Source organism: Ailuropoda melanoleuca, chromosome 10, assembly GCF_002007445.2.
Source record: "Ailuropoda melanoleuca isolate Jingjing chromosome 10, ASM200744v2, whole genome shotgun sequence".
NCBI classification, from domain to species: Eukaryota; Metazoa; Chordata; class Mammalia; order Carnivora; family Ursidae; genus Ailuropoda; species Ailuropoda melanoleuca.
In genome coordinates this window covers 60,068,934-60,086,414 of record NC_048227.1, presented here as the reverse complement: position 1 = coordinate 60,086,414, position 17,481 = coordinate 60,068,934, and the positions used below count along the sequence as shown (strand labels likewise).

Here is a 17,481-nt window from a genome sequence, read left to right as displayed (position 1 = left end):
AGCAAGGGGAGTGGGAGAGGAAGAAGCAGGCTCATAGCGGAGGAGCCTGATGCAGGGCTCGATCCCATGACTCTGGGATCACGCCCTGAGCTGAAGGCAGACGCCTAACCGCTGTGCCACCCAGGCGCCCCAGATTGTAACATCTTATTGGTTCCCTTATTAATTAATGAGTGAAATAAAGTTACTGACTTGTTCGTTTTATATTTCTATGCGAGTCATGATTATATCTTTTAAAATAATTTTTCTTTAACAGTGGGCATTAAATAAAATAAAGATTGAGAATTGACCATTGGATCTGGCAACAAGGAGATCACAGTGACTTTGATAAGAGCTATTTTGGAGTTGTAGGAAAAGATTGGTTGGAGCAGATTGTATAAAACTATAATAATAAAGACACACGGCCACAGGGAAAAAGAAACAGATCAATGGAACAGATCTAGAGAGCCCAGAACAAACCCACACATTAATAGAAACTATAGATGACAAGGTGGCAATGCCGAGAAAAGGCTAGAGTACAATAAATGGGGATAGGACAATGTTTTATCTGTATGGAAAAAAACCAAAATTGGATCTCCATCTTAAACCAAACAATCTCTTCCAGTGAATTTAAGACCTAAATGGGAAAAGCCAAAAGCTAAAACTTTTAGAAGAAAATGTAAGAGAATATTTTTTTGTGACCTCATGGTAAAGCAGAATTTTTTAAACAAATTACAAAATCACAAATTCTAAAGGAAAATATTTATGAATTTGACTTCATTAAAATAAAAAATACCACTTCTGATCATTGAAAAACACCATAAATGGACTGAAAATACAATTTCTCTTAACCCTTAACTGACAGGGGAGAGGTCTCGAGAATATACCAGTAGGTGAGGGGAGTACTTTGGGAGTGGGCTTTCCTCTGTTTTTCAAATCCTGTTGGAGTACACGTTTCTTGTTGCTACTGTTCTGCTTGAGCCTCTACCCAGGGAGTTCCTTTGTCCTTTGGGAAACGTAGATGCTGGAACACAGTCCTGCACTGTGAGATCCTGTCACTTCTCAGGGTCATCAAAATCTGTTCTTTATGCTCTGCTCTTGGAGAGCCTGTCCTGGCCGTCAAACTGCTGGCCTTCTCCAGGAAAGCGGTATTTGTCCTGGCCAAGAGTGGAGTCCAGAAATGTACGTGGAAAACCAAGTTCTGCGGTACACCCGTCAGCACTCAAGTTTGAGAGCCATGCTTGTAAGGCACGTCCTTTCAAAGTTGCTATGTTCTTGCAGCCTCCAAACCCAACCCGGGCCTCTGCATTCCTGCCTTGGGCTGTCTCGAGGCACTGGGACGACCTCGAGACAGAGGCGACCACGCGGACGCGGTGCGTGTTGAGGGTCGGAAGGGGCGGCGGGGAGGGAGCCGGCTCGACGGCGGGCTCCCGGAACCGCAGCGTACCGGGGACCGGGCCACAGCTGCGGCGGGGAGAAGCAGGAGACTGCGCTGGCGGGGAGGAGAGACAGTGCCTGGGACGGAGGAAGCCAGCCCGGCCCCGTGCGTGGCCCGCGCCCAGTGGCGCGCGGGGGGACAAGGACTGCCGGGCTGGCCCCCCGGGGCGCGGCTGGGGGGCGGGGTGGGGCGGAGCGGGGCGCGGTGCCCGCGGCCCCGGGCGCTCGGGGAGCTCAGGGTGTCCAGCTTGGGAGCGCAGTGCACGGCGGCACCATGCGGTCCCATAATTTGGAGCTGATTTTTGACCACGTGGGGCACTTCGGCAGGTAGGGAGTTGTGGGTGGGGAGGAGGAAGGAGGTCTGGCGGAGGGGAGCGGGAGCCACGTGGAGGACGCGCCGGTGGGGTCTGTTTCTTTCCGTTGCAGTGGGGTTCTCGCGCGGCGCTAGTGATCGGAAAACCTCTGCCTCTACTTTCGTGGGGAAGTCGGAAGACCCTCATCCAGACTCCTGGCTCTGACCTGGCCTCGTCCTTTCGGACTCTGACGCCAGGATTTCCCCTCCAGCGAGCAGAGGTGCCCCGGGGCCGGCCTAGGGAGTGGTGGGTGCGGGCCCCGGCCGGCCTGCCTGCTGCGACAGGTGGGACCCGGGTGCGTCCTCTGCGGGAGCCGGAGTCCCCAGGCACGGCCAGAGACGCTGGGTCACCCTAGTAGAGGAGTGCCTGTCCCTGGCGGCCCGTTTCTCTGGTGCGCCAAACCGGCTCCTCTTTCACTTTCCCGGAGGACTGCTGTCCAGCTCGCCCCGCAGGGTCTCCCTGTGTGCCTGGCAGGTATTGCCCCAGGAACAACCGTTGGTCAGATTTTGTTGCCATTTATAGAAACCTAGTAAGTGCCAGGTACATTGTGTAGGTGGTTACACACAGTGCTTCATTTGATGCCCTTGCAGGGGAAGTGTTTGCATCCTTATTTTAATGATTGGGAAACTGAGGCAGGTGGGGCCACGCGGCACTGACTCTGTGCAGCCCAGGGCTGTGAGCAGCTCGAACGGGGCCAAAACATTCCGACCCTTCAGCCCCTGCCAGCTGCCTTCTGGGGCCTTTGAAGAAGCCACAGCCGCCAGCAAATGGCCACCCCACAGACACCATATACTGGAACCCAGACTGAGCCACTGACACCCTCCTTTCATTTGTTAAATTATTTACGACATTAAAATATTTCATTTATTCATTCATGGAGAAATGCTCCTCTGACCCAGAACGTTTTCAGAGGAGAGGCAGCTGGGTGAAGGGCAATACAGCATGACAATCGGAGGAGAATAGAACCAAGTCTGAATCCTGGCTTGCCTCTTACTTCTAATATGATTCTGGGAATATTGTGCCTCAGTTTCCTATCCACAGAATGGGAATCACAATCATTCCTGCCTTACCTCCCTCCCAGGCTTGTAGTGAAGAGATGATGTGGTGCTGCTCTCCAAGTTGGAAAGTTGCACAAGTGTTGGTTATTATTCCTTGCCCCCCCCCCAAAAAAAGCAGTTGAGCAGTGGGAGGAGGGGCAAGAGGCTCTCTCCTGCTTCCTCCTGAGACCTGTATTATTGAACATGGATCTGTGCCTGGCTGTGTCAGAAGCTCTTTCTACACGTTCACTAGAGCTCCATGAGATCGGTGGTATCACTCATTTTACACATGAGAAAAGCGGGGCTTGTGCCTCCATCACAGATCCAGTAATAGCAGGGCAGGATTGGATTTCTCTGGATGCCCATCGGCTTCCACAGCCCACGTTCTCAACTGTGATGCTCTCCTGAGCACAGTTAGGTACCAACCCCAGGGTTCCACCAGGGTCTTTATATATTATCTCGTTTATCCTTCTTGATGGAGAATAGCACGGGGATTACCAGTCAGCTCTGGGGCTGGATGTCTGAATTCCAGTCCTGGCTCTACCACATATTAACTGTATGGTCTTGAGCATTTTACTTACTACGTCCTCATCTGTAAAATGGGGGTAATAATAGTACTCCAAATATTTATTGTAAGGACTCCACATGCAGCCTCTCCTTACATCCTTATAGTAGCCCTATGAGATAAGAGGCACTAATACCATTCTTCCCCTCTGTATTTTAGGGATTAACTCAGGTCATTATATTAGTTTTTGGCTAAGAAAGAGATCCCTCAGTTGGAAGTTTGTCCCACTCCGGTAACTATTCAGGATAGGTTCTGTCCCATGGGATCATCCAGGGACCCAAGTGGGTGAGGCAGCTCCACCATCCACAGCATGGGGCCCTCTCTCTGTGCTTGAGGCATCTGTTCCCACTGTCCTCACACACATTGGTCAAATGAAGCTCTCCATGGTGGGAGAAGAGGAGAATGGATTGGGGGAGACAACTCTTAGCCGGCCACAATAATGTACACAAAAGTCTTAACATTCAGGAAGTTCTCAACAAAGCATGGCTATTATTGTTACCTGGGTCCTGATCCTGGTGGGAACAGTTGCCTTGTGAAAGCAGCATGTAGCAAGGTAAGGGTAACAAGCTAATGCTTACAGGAGAAGGTGAAAACAGTGTGACCAGAGCACAAGACCCCCAGTTTTCTCTGATTTTTGCTTTAATTGTGCTCTTTATTGTTTATAAGTAAAAAGGGAGGTCATTGTGTTTTGTTACTTAGCCTTCTTTTAAGGAAAACTAGTGAAAGTGTTAAGTAGGGAAACGTAATTATCTTTCATTTCTCATTAGTCATTCCTAGGGTGAGAAAGCACTATCCTAATCACCTTTAAGAGAGGAAAGCAGGACTGAAGAATTAAAAAGCCATTCCAGGTCTTGTTCTGCAGCCATACTAAGTTCCATAAATGTCGGCTTATGGTCCAGGTGACAGGGAATTTAGGAAACACACTCAGGCATCTATGCTGGGATAATCTAAGAACCTGGGTCCCCAAGTTGTCTTAGTTTAAGGAGAGAAATGATTTAAAATATCAGAGTTGGAATGTGGAGTTTGTAGCTGATTCACACCTATGGACGTAGGTAGTTTTGTTTTGCCTGTTTTGTTTTGCTTTGTTTTCAATATATGAAGCTGTTTAGGCTCTTCCTTTTTGACTTCCCCTTAAGAGCATCATAATAACTCGCACTTCTATGCACTTACAGTGTGCCATAGTGTTGTACATGTATTCACTCTTTTCATTCCCAGAACAACCCGCTTTTCAGATAAGGAAACTGAGGCACAGAAAGGTTAAGAAGTAAGTTTAAGGATCTATAAGTAACAGACACAAGATTCAAACCTTGGCAGTCTGGGTCTGGAGTCCATGCTCTTAACCATGGTGGGATGCCACCAGTTGTGCTTCTTTGTACAGAATGATATAAATCGAGGACTGAAAGTAATTTCTTTACCTGTCACCCAAATTACATGGGTCCATTTTCTGGGGGTTCTGGTCATCTTTGTTTTTCTTTGCTTCTGGGTTTTCTGCCTATTGTGTCTGTGTGATTCTTTTTCCATTAGCGTGTCTCTCTAGCTGTGAACACAGTGGTGTGTTGTATCTATAAGTATTATCCTGGAGGGGCCTTATGTTGGGCCTGTGGATAACACCTGATGGACAACAATCTTTGTACGGGACAGAGTGATATGTCACAATGCTAGATGCCTAGGGAAGTAGGGTCTTGTCTTCTCAAGAAGTTATCCTTGCAACAGGGAAAGGGAAGTTTCAATTGAAAGATATTTCAGACCTTTCTGGCACATGGAAAGCATAGTTATGTGAACTAGCATGGATTGTTTGGAGACTGATAGGTGGTTTATTATTTCTGGAGTATGAAGTATGTAGGTGAGAGAAGAACATCCCCAAGAATGTGTTTGTATGGTATGCTAAGGAGTTCAGGTTATTAGGAAGGTCACTTTGCAGAATAGAAAGTATGTTGGAAGGGCAGGAGTTTGGGCAGAGCCCAAAGAAGACCTAGGTAAGAGCCCAGGTGGGAGATAAGGAGGGTCTGGACTGAGGCAAGGGGTGTGTGAGCAGGGAGGGCTGGACAGTTTTAACAGGTGGAATTAATGGGACCTCCTGGTTATGAAGGAGAAGTGGGAAGGACCTGTTGGCCTTCCACCCCATGCCCCGTATTTCTGGTTTATGTAGAGGATGGTGTCCAAAACTCAAAAAAGTTACACTCCAGGTGGGGCAGGCTAGGGGCTTGGATCAATTTGAGAGTGTACTGAGTTCCTCGTGGGAATTCCAGGTTGAGACATTTAATAGACATTTGGATAAATAATGTATTGCTCAGCAAGATGCCTCCTTGTCAATCTGGATTGGGTTGCCATTCGGGGCTGAAATCCAGCTGGTAGGCACCATATGGACAGACTGGGTGTGACTTGGTACCCATTCCAATCATGCCTCAGCAGGGCATTGGTGAATACTTTTCCCGCTCTCTGGGGCTTGCAGATATAAAATGTTTAAATTGATATGTTACATATACACAGAAATTATGTGCTGTAATTTACAAACTGACGAATCATCATAAAGTGAACACAGTCATGTTACCACTGTGGACCACCCATTCTCATGCTGTCTCCTAAGCACTACTCCCTCCCCCTCCCCCACTTACTACTGTCCTCATATCTACCGCCATAGGTGAGTTTTGCCTGATTCTAAAGATTTTATTTATTTACTTGAGAGAGAGAGAGAGGAGAGAGAGAGAGAGAGAGAGAGAGAGAGAACCCACAAGCACAGACAGAGAGGGAGAGGCAGGGACATGATGTGGGGCTCGATCCCAGGACCCTAGGATCATGACTTGAGCCAAAGGCAGACGCTTACCTAACTTAGCCACCCGACTTAGTTTTCCCTGTTTCTAAACTTTATATAAACAGAGTAAAAAATCATATACTTTTGGTCTGGCTTCTTTTGTTCAACATCATATGTGGGGGGTTCACCCATATTGTATGTCACAGTACTTTGTTGATTTTCACAGGCGTACAGTATGTCATGGCACAGATATTCCACAACTTTTCATTTGCTGTTAATAGACATTTAGATTGTCTCCAGGTTGGGCTTATCATGCGGAGTCTTTCTCGTCTACATCTTTTAAGGTGTAGTATGAGAGTGAGAGAAGGAAGGTGAGAGATAAGCTCACAATCATCCCCAAGAATGTTTTTGTATGGCATGCTAAGGAGTTCAGGTGTTAGGAAGGTTACTTTGCAGAATAGAAGGGCAGGAGTTTTGTACCCACATTCTGTTGGGTACACACCAGGGAGAGGAAACACTTTGTTGCTGAGTGTGCCTGTGGTCAGCTGCCAGACAGATTTGCAAAGTGGTTATAACACATTATACCCTCACGAGCTGTTTATTAAAGTTCCAGTTGCTTCACAACAATTGTTAAATATTTTGAATGTCAAATCTTGTATCAACAGATTGTTCAGGGTAGTGTCTCTCAACCATATCAGAATCTCTTAGGAAACATTTTGAGCTTGTATAGAGTTCTGGATCCTACCTCAGATGTCCTGAGCCATATCACTAGGGGTGGGACAGAGAAGACAAATCCTAGCTTCAGAGGCCTGCCAGGGTGGGTGCTCTGTTGTTGTGTGTGTGTGTGCGTGTGTTTGTGTGTGTGTGTGTGTGTGTGTGTGTAGGTAGCTATAGCGTTGACTATGGGGTTCAGGCTGGCTGGGGAAGGAATTGAAGCCAGGAAGGCGGCAATGAACTAGAGAAGCTGGTGGGGTCCAAAGACCGGGCACCTGGTTGGTGCAGGGGATGTGGGGTCAGTGGGAAGGACTGGGGGAGCTGGGAGGATGGGAAGTTATGGTCAGCAGAATGTGAACTTTTCAATGGTGGAGCCATTCCAGGGGATGAATCTATTTAGTTACCAACCCAGACACTAAAGTGCATGATCCAACACACAGTGACCAGGACAACGCCGAATAAGGTGTTATGTACAGCACAAGCAACAGGTGTAAACTCTGTGAGGGAAATGGGGGAACCTCTGCTGTGCAAGAACACGCCCATCTAGAATCCTCCTGACAGCAGCAGAACTGCTCAGATGGGGGGGCTAGTGCCTGCAGGGCTGAGGGTTCCAGCACCGCCCTTCCAAGCTGTGATCTTAGCCTCTCCGGATCTTCTGAGTCACAGTAAATCGGGCTTGTCTTCCCAGCCTGCTGTTCCTGTCCAGCCTCTCTGTGTGGACTAGGCTGAGGCAGATTTCTGATGGGCAGGGGCAACTTTTCTGGAAAAACAGAGTTGGCTCACCTTTAGCCCCAAGGACTCAAGCTTCAGGGCTCTAGGCTCTTCTCTTGGTTGCCCATCCCCCAAAGACCCTGAGAATAGTATTTGTGTGTTCTCCCTCCCTCTCTGTTGCTAGAAAAAAGTCACTTGATTCTTGCTTACCTTAAGCTTTGTGTTTTTCTTTTCTGAACTAGCTGTCGGGGCCAGTGCTAGATACAGAATTGAATTCTGAAACTGTGGCCAGCTCTGGCATGTGGTGTCCTGATAGCCACAACCCATTAAACTGATCCCATCTTACTTCTTTATCTACATGGGGTTCTATGAGAAGTGAGGAATGGGGGCCATGTACCATCTTGGCAGTCATCCCTGAGGACTTGGAGGGCTTGCCAGCTTGGTAACTTCATATCACCACTCCTCCGACTTTGCTTAGCTTTGCCAACTTGTGATAGTTTTCAAAGTGGGGTGTGTTCACCCCTGTGGTGGGCAAAGATGATCTTTTGGAGTACCATAAGAAACACCTATTTTACATATGAATGTATGTTTATAAATAAATATATATGCAAATTTTTATTTCAATCTGCACAAGATGTTAATTAAACATAAATATCGTGGATCCATATATGCTCATTTTATACATCTTGTGCACGCACACACACACATACACACATTCTTTTTTTTTTTTTTTTTTTTTTTTTTTTGCTGTTGGAGAACCCAGTCAAAAAAATACTTTTTCACAATGTTTTACACACTGGCCTCTTGAGCACCTCTCTTTACCAGAAGCACTGAGTATGCATTAACCTCAGCGCTGTTCGTTTTAACCCCGAGGGATTCTGTGACATTCTGTAGAGCCCGCCCTACACTGTGCTGGGTGCCACTGGAGATTCTAAAGTGACTGCATTACAGCTTCTGCCTTCGTGGGACTTTCATTCACCCTTTCACGGGAGTCTTTTTGTTGTGGTTGATGTGGTAGGGAGATAGAAAACATTCACCTGGTGTTCTTTAAAAACTCAAACATAAATAACAGAACGGTACTTTAGCTGTCTATCGCAGCCAGGAAAGAGAAAGAAAGCGGTGGGAGAGAAAATGAGTAAATGAATGACGGCGGAGCAGGGGAAGCAAATAGCAAAGCTGGCCCAGGAGGAGCGGGCAGTGAAGGGGAAAGAGGGGCTGAACGGGGAGGTGTTTCCTGTGGAGGGATGAGAGGCATGGAGAGGAAACACTGAGGCCAGCAGTTCTCACAGTGTGCCCTGAGCCATCTCTGGGTCTGCAAGGCCCAAACCGCTGTCATAGTAACACACAGAGACAATTAGTTGCCATCTTTACTCTCGTTTCTCCTGAAGATACGATAGAGTTTCCCAGAGGCTAGCTGAGAGGTAATAATGTATCAGATCGAATACAGACACTGACTGCAGAAACTAGCTGTCTTCTATTAATCTAAATTGTGTGTGTGTGTTTTAAGATTTTAATTTGAAGCAATCTCCACACCCGATGTGGGGCTCGAACTCACTATCCCAAGGTCCAGAGTCACAGACTCCACCCACTAAGCCAACCAGGCGCCCCTATGAATCTATTTAAATGTGAAACACCACCATTCTTCTTACTAAGTTTGTTTCCTTTTGTTTTGAAAACTATAGCTAGATGTTCTTTAATGTGAACACGCAGTGGGCTTATTAATATGTTTAAGTGGATGAATAGATATTTAAAGTGTTCTTCATTTTAGTTTCTAATACATACTGACAACTCACCTAAAGACAAGGCCCTCGTAAAAATCCTCAAGATTTTTAAGAATGTAAAGGCTCTTAAGAACAAGTGAGCTAGAGGATGGTCAGAAGCGCCTTCCAGTGAGGGGGAGCGCCAGGACCAGGTGGGGGGGCTGCTCCGAGAAGTAGTCAGGGAGATGAAGGTCACATGTGTCAACAGTGCAATTGGTATCAGTGTGCTCGGACAGGACCTGTTTTCTACTTCCTGTTATGACGGTCTTATAGTAACGTTCTTCATTGTCTGCACTGATCGTTTTAAAACTGAATATTGAAACCATCTGCCCAAAGAGGGCTGTTCTCACTCTTTATTCCAGGGGTTTGAAATGAGTGGGGCAGTCCAAATGTTATGTCTTCCACCCTGCCGTCCTGTGGGCACCGTTGTCCTTGTGAGACAATTTTTATTTCAGACAATATGTGTTGGTTTGAGTCTGTAAATTTGGAGACTCTACATTTGTTTTTAAATTTAGAATACAATTATATTTTTTTGGATACTTTTAGATTTACAGAAAAGTTACAAAGATAGTATAGAGCTCCTGTATGTCCTTCAGGCAGTTTTCACCATTGGGAGCACCTTACGTTACCACGGCACATTTGCCAAACGAAGAAGCTGGCATCAGTGTATTACTATGATGTAAGCTCCAGACTCTATACAGGCTTCACCAGGTTTTCCATTAACGCTCTCTTCATGTTGCAGGATCTAACTCAGGGTCCTGCGCTGCATTTAGCTTGTATGTTATCCTACTCCCCTCTAGTCTGTGGTAGTTTCTCAGTCTTTCCTATGTTTTTTGTTTTTTGTTTCTGTTTGTTTGTTTGTTTTTATGTTTTTTTTTTTGTGACCTTGGCCATCCTTAGGCATTTTGGCCTGGCAATCTGTAGAATGTCTTACAATCGGGGATTATCTGTTGTTTTTCTCATGGTTAGATTGGGGTTATGGCTTTTAGAAGGTACCGCAGAGGTGAAGTGCTTGTTTATCACATTGTATGAGGCGGTACATGACATCCACGCCAACATCACTGGGGATGTTAACCTTCAACATTTGGTTAAGATAGCATTTGTCTGATTTCTCCCACTGTAAAGTTACTGTTTTTTCCTTTTTCGTACTGTATTCTTTGGGAAGGAGTCACTGTGTCTTAGCCTGCCCTCCAGAAGTAAAGAGTGGGAATTAAGCTCCATCTCCTGTAGAGGGGGAATGTCTATCGATAGTAATTGGAATTCTACTGGAAAAAAGATTTGTCTCTTCTCCCTTTTTGTTTGTTCAACCAGGTAGTGCATTTGTCAGGATTCTCCAGAGAAACAGAATGGATAGGATATATAAATAGATAGACATAGATGTAGATAAGAGATTTATTACAGGAATTGGTTCACACAATTATAGAAGCAAGAAGTGCCACAATGTGCCCTGTGCAAGCAGGAGACCTGGGAAAGCCAGTGGTGTAATTCAGTCCTAATCCAAAGGCCTGAGAACCACAGGCCTGATGGTTTAAGTCCCAGGCAGAGTCTGAACCAAGAGCACCAATGTCTAAGGGCAGGAGAACATGGATGTTTCAACCCAAGCAAAGAGAGCAATTAGTCCTTCCTTGGCCTTTTTGTTCTATTCAGGCCCTCAACGGATTAGATGATGCCCACCACACTGACAAGGATGATGTTTACTCAGTCTACTGATTTAAATGCCAGTCTCTTCTGGAGATCCCTCACAGACACATCCAGATGCAATGTTTTACCAGCTGTCTGGGCATCCCATGGCCCAGTCAAGTTTATTCATAAAATTAACCATCACAGGTTAATCACCCTTTGTCAACTTGTAACCCATATGGATCTCCTTAAACCAAACTTAATCTCTAAGTAAAGACAATAACAAGGTCTTAATTGACATGATTGAACTATCCTGAATACAACCTGCAATACACTAATCCTGTCCCCAGAATGGGAGGTAAAGGCCTTTGATGATGTTTACTCTTCTGCTATTCTGTAACTGAAATATTATGATGTAAAGCTATTTAAAAACTGATATAAAGTCAATACATCTTATGTTATATGAAAAGAGAATAAGGAAGAAAACAAAGATATTTGTTTAATATATGTCTATACACACACAAACATTCATAACAAAATAAGGAAGACATACTCATGACAATTACAGTCTTTGTTTCTGTAACTAGTCACATGGTTGTAGGTGGTATTTATTATAACTACCTTCTTTCATGACCCATTTTATATTCTCTTTGCCTTAAGCAAACATCTCAGTTGGCTGTGGACATTTACCTGATAGAGTGACCCACCCTTTATTCCTGAAGGGTCTGGACTATTAGTAGCCCTGCCTGGATTGTGTTGTAATTTTCCACTGACCTTCATCACAGGGCATGGTAATACTCAGAGACACCCTAAGGGATCACCTGTATTGCAGACATATTCTTCCTTACCTCCATTGTGGAGCCAATTTCCCCTTGGTTGTCAGGATCGATCACCCCAGCCAACATTGTAACTCTCTTCTTTGCCTTTTAATTCAGAGGCTTGAGGAATCCAGAATGGCCTTATTTCCAGTTCAGTGGAATCATTATTGTGTCTCCTGGTGGAAACATTCTTCCCCCTGGAATTAAGATCTTTAGGCTAGCAGAGTGTAAGGGTGTGGGAACAGGAAGCAAAAATTTTGTTAATGGTTCCCTAGGTGTAACGGTGTGTGGTGCAATTGCCATTTCCACCCCTTAATTCCTGGACTCGTGAGTGCTCACTAGGAGAGAAATAGGACCATAGGACCATGTATTGGACCTTGGTTCAGAGCATACACAGCTTTCTAGAGAATCTCATCCTAGCCCTGCATAATATTGCCACCAAGCTAGCTTTGTAATTGAGTCTTCAAAAGACTCTTCCACCATTTTATCAAACCAACTGCTTCAGGATAGTGGGGAACATGGTAAGATCAGTAAGTTTGATGAGCAGGGGCTCATTGCCACATTTCTTTTGCTGTGAAGTGAGTTTCTTCATCATAAGCAGTGCTACGTGGAATACCCCAAGGGTGGATAAAGCATTCTGTAAGTGTGGTAGTTTTGGCAGAAGCATTGTGCAGAGAAGGTAAATGTATATCCAGAGTATCTATTTTAGTAAGGACAAAATGCTGCCCAAATGGTTCTGTAGAATAAGCAGACACTTGCCCCAGGAGTGGTGCCATATTGGGGCTCAGTGCTGGTCTCAGCTGCTGGCAGATTGGGTACTCAGTGGTGTCTGTAGCTAGATTAGCTCACCGAGATGCTGAACCCATGCATAACCTCTGTCTCTGCCACCATAACCACTTTGTTCATTTGCCCAATGGGCAATGACAAGATGGCTTGGAAAAGAAGCCACCTAGTATCCATAAAATGGATCATCCTATCCACTTGATTATTAAAATCCTCCCTTGCTGAGGTCACCCTTTAGTGAGCACTCACACGAAACACAAATATCTTCAAATTTTTTTCCTATTCCTAGAGGTCTGTCCACATACCTCTTCTTCAAATTTCTTTGACACCAGTTTTCTGATCATGTGCCTTCCAAGTCCTTGACTATCCCGCTAAACCATCGGCTACAGCTTATGTGTTGATATATGATCACATGTCTGGCCATTTCTCCTTCCAAGCGAAGTGTACAACTAGGTGCATTTTTCGAAGTTCTGTTCACTGGGAGGATTTCCCTTCACGACTGTCCTTCAGGCCTGCCCCAGAGAGGGGCTGTAAGGGCTTCAGCTGTCCACTTTCAGGTGGTGCCTGCACATTGTGTGGAACCATCGGTAAAATCAGGCCCAAGTCTTTCACTCTGTCAGCTGACTGTAGGGAAGTCCCATGAGGCCCTTGGTGCAAGGTAGGAGAGAGAAGGCAGTGTTTAAAGACTTAAACATGGGACTGGAAACTGTAAAACTTCTAGTAGAAAACAGGGGAAAGCTTCCTGACACTGATCTTGGCACTGATTTCATAGATACGACATCAAAAGTACAGGCAACAGAAAACAAAAATAAACCAGTGGGGCTACATCAAACCAAAAAGCTTTTTCACAACAAAGAAAACAATCAACAGAGTAAAAAGGCAACCTACAAAATGGGAGAAAATATTTGCCAACCATATATCTGATAGGGAGCTAATTTCCAAAAAAAAAAAAAATAAATAAGGAATGCATACAACTCCAAACCAAAAAATTAATAACCTGATTAAAAAATGGGCCCATGGGGGCGCCTGGGTGGCACAGCGGTTAAGTGTCTGCCTTCGGCTCAGGGCATGATCCCAGTGTTATGGGATCGAGCCCCACATCAGGCTCCTCCGCTATGAGCCTGCTTCTTCCTCTCCCACTCCCCCTGCTTGTGTTCCCTCTCTCGCTGGCTGTCTCTATCTCTGTTGAATAAATAAATAAAATCTTTAAAAAAAAAATGGGCCCATGACTTGAATAGACAGACACGTCCCCAAGGAAAATATACAAATGGCCAATAGGTGTATGACCTATGTAGGCATGTATGTCTTTTGTCATTAATCATCAGGGGAATGCAAATTAAAAGCACAATGAGATATCATCTCACACCTGTCAGGGTGGCTATTATTTAAAAAAACAAAGGACTGCACACGTTGGTGAGGTTGTAGAGAAATTGGAGCACTTGCATGCTGCTGGTGGGAACGCAAATTGGCGTAGCCACTGTGGAAAACAGTATGGAGATTCCACAAAAAATTGAAAAAGAGAACCACCATATGATCCAGCAATCCCACTTCTGGGTATATATTTAAAAGAATTGAAAACAGGATCTCGAAGAGGTATTAGCACTTCCGTGGTTATGGGTATTCCGTGGGCAGCCCTAGTCATAGTAGCTAAGATGCGGAAGCAACCTCAGGGTGTATCCACAAATGAATGGATGTACCTACAATGGAATACTATTTCAGCCTGAGAAAAGAAGGAAATTCTGCAATATGCAGCAATATGGATGAACCTTGAGGACATTTTGCTAAGTAAAATAAGCCAGACACAAAAAGATAAGTATTGCCTGATTCCACTCATAGGAGGTTTCTAAGATAGTAAAATTCATAGAAATTAAAGACTGGAGTGGTGGCTACCAGGGGCTAGAGGGGAGGGCGCAATGGGGAGCTATTAATCAACAGGTGTAAAGTTTCAGTTAAGTAAGATGAATAAACTCTAGAAATCTGCTATATAATACTGTACTTATAGTCAATAGTAATGTACACTTATGATTTGTTAACAGGACAGATATAATATTAAGTATTCTTACCACAATTAAATAAAAAAAAAACCACTTTAATCAGAAAAAAAGAAAAGCAGCAGCAGCCAGTATAGCAGGTGTGGGGACTGTAGGCATTTGGCCCACTTCTTTATGTTACTTGTGCCCTCGGGATCTCCTCACCCAATCATGTATATTCCACCTCTGTTTGATGATGGAGCGTTGACCTGTGCACGCTCGACTTTATGGCTTGGGGCATCAGGTAACACCCAGTTCGTTTTGGGCAGCTCAGGTCATATGGTAACTCAGTGGCCCATGATCAAATGTTCAATTTATACTAAGACCCTGTAGTGGGCCAAGAGCTGTTTCTGGAAAGGAGAGTAGCTATCTGCAGAGGGTGGCAGGGCTTTGTTACGAAATCCTAAGTGCCCATGGTAGGATCTACCCGTAAGAGCCTGGCAGAGGCTCCAGAAGGCATCCCTATGCCACTGGCACTTCAAGCACCATTGCATCTGCCATGTGGCCCAAGTGACAGAGCAGCCTGGACATGTTGCAGGGCCTTTTCTTGTTCTGGGCTTCACTCAAAACCAGCAGCTTATCAATTCACTCAGTAACTGGGCCCGAGTAACACACCCAAGTGAGGAATATGTTGTCTTCCAAACTCAAAGGGGTCAGGTAGGCGTTGTCATTCAGCCACTCGGAGAATGAGGTTCTGTGTTTGATTTTCAACAATTTCAGACCTGTGGCTAAGGGAGATAAGGCTCTCTTTCAGCACACACCTAGTTCTTAGGCTGTTTCGGCAGTGCTGGAGCTGGGAATTCAAACCCTTTGAGCTCATCTCTTTTCTTTCACTTTGTCCAGGGACGTTAGGAGCAACCAGCTAATGCTGTTACATTCTTTAGTTCGCAAAAAATGTTTGAAAGCATCGTATACAGAGTCATTGAGCCCCTTATAAGTGGTTGGTTAGGAGTAGTCAATGCAGATATTTTGCGTATTTCTTTCTTTTTTCTTTCCTTTTCTTTTTCTTTCTTTCTTCTTTCTTCTTTCTTTCTTTCTTTCTTTCTTTCTTTCTTTCTTTCTTTCTTTCTTTCTTTTTTAGAGGGAGAGAGAGGGGAGGAGGGGCAGAGGGAGAAAGAGAATCTTAAGCAGCCTCCATGGCCAGCATGGAGCCCGATCAATACAGGGCTTGATCTCACAACCCTGAGATCATGACCTGAGCTAAAATCAAGAGTCAGACCCTTAACTGACTGAGCTACCCAGACACCCCAATTTTGTGTACTTCTATAAACAGTTCACACTGTGAACTGTCTGTGCCCTCGTTCCTGCTGGAAATAGAGTCATTAGTGCTTTTAAATCTAATCAGATTAGACAACCAATTTCAGAAACCCCAGAACCAATTCAGAAACTCATTCTTAAAGTCCTGTTCCTTTGGAACTACTCCCAAAGTCTGTATTCATCAAGATCCTCTAAAGAAGCAGAACAAATAGGATATATATAGAGATACAGATGAGAGATGTGTTATAGGAATTGGCTCACACAGTTATGGAGGCAGACAAGTCGCACAAGGAGCTGTCTGGGGGCTGGGATCCAGGACAGCCAGGGGTGTACTTGGAGGTCCCAGTCTTAAGGCCTGAAATGTGGGGGGCTGATGATGTAAGTCCTGGTCTAGTTGCTAGCAGGCTGGGTCTGAGGACCCAGAAGGAGTCCCGCAGGACCAGCCAAGAGAGTCCCTGGCTGTGCACAGGATAGAAATCAAAGTTGAGCCAGCAGGAGGGGAAAGCAGAGTTTATGGAAAGTATAGAGAAAATACAGACAGACTCTAAAAAATCATTAACTCTGTGCTCCTTACAAGGAGGACATACTGTTTGCATTCTGAGGCATGTATGAAATGGGGGTGCTGGTCATAGCAAGAACAGAAGCAGGAAAAGGAGCAAAAAGCAGGTTTTTATGGAGTCCTTCAGTTTCCCTATTTCAGTCTGAGTCCAAAAGCCTGAGAACCAGGAATTCCGATGTCCAAGGATAGGAGGAGATGGTTGTCTCAGCCCCAGCAGAGAGAGCAAATTTGCCCTTCCTCCACCTTCTGTTCTAGTCAGGCCCTCGGTGGATTGAGGATGCCCAGCCACTGGTGAGGGCAATCTTCTTTACTCAGTCTACACATTCAAATCTTAGTCTCACAGACACACCCAGAAGTAATGTTTACCAGCTATCTGGGCTTAGCCCAGTCTTGCTGACACATAAAATTAAACAAAACATTATAGACTTGTATATTTATTTTATACTTTGGGATATACCATGCTATTTATTTTGTTGCTCAAATTGTCTCAGCCTTGCCCCTTGGGAGCTTTTTCAGATTGATTTCTGTGTCCCTTTGACCTGCCCCCAACCTTTTGTATTTTGACTGCTTCTTTACTTTCTGATTCCACAAGATGCTTTATGCGTATTTTTAGTTTTCCCTGTCCTGGTCTTAAATCAGCCACTTTTCCTGGTTCCTTTTACTGGAGAAAGGTATTTAGATAACAAGACCTGGGCCCTGGGTGTGCATGTTGCTATTGGGATGGTGATGAAGGTTGGCCAGGTTAAAGGACCCAAAGGGTGTCTCTCAGGACCAGTCAGGAGAGTCCTTGGCTTTGCACAGGATAGAAATCAACATGAGCCCAGAGCAAATGAGAGCAGAGTTTATTGAAGACAGAGAGAGAGCAGATACAGACAGAGCATGTGGGAGAGTCAGAAAGGAAAGGAGAGTGAGTTTCGTCTTTGCTTGGAGTCTGGAGTTTTTATTGGGAATGATGGTCTCATGCAGGGTCTTCTCAGGCATCCGGGAACAAAGATGAGCGTTTAGGTGTCCTCTATAAGTTACTTATGCCCTGGATCCAGGGGTCTTGGAAAACGTTCATGATGACCCTACCTGGTCACTCCTTAGATGCTCTCTACTGTGCTGGAAGT

The 17,481-nt window shown here is 45.1% G+C and overlaps 1 protein-coding gene across 2 annotated transcripts in view; it reads left to right on the top strand.

The window, feature by feature from the left end:
* The first annotated feature begins 1,245 nt into the window (after positions 1-1,245).
* The window catches only part of SLC22A16 (solute carrier family 22 member 16), a 41,917-nt gene continuing 25,681 nt past the window's right edge, over positions 1,246-17,481 (top strand). Inside the window, exon 1 of one of the 2 annotated variants that reach the window (XM_034668985.1) lies at positions 1,246-1,349. In XM_034668985.1, the coding sequence (XP_034524876.1) occupies positions 1,246-1,349 (104 nt within the window). Of the gene's footprint in view, positions 1,350-1,992; positions 2,241-17,481 lie in introns of those variants that run through there. The other variant, XM_034668986.1, reaches the window with a different exon arrangement.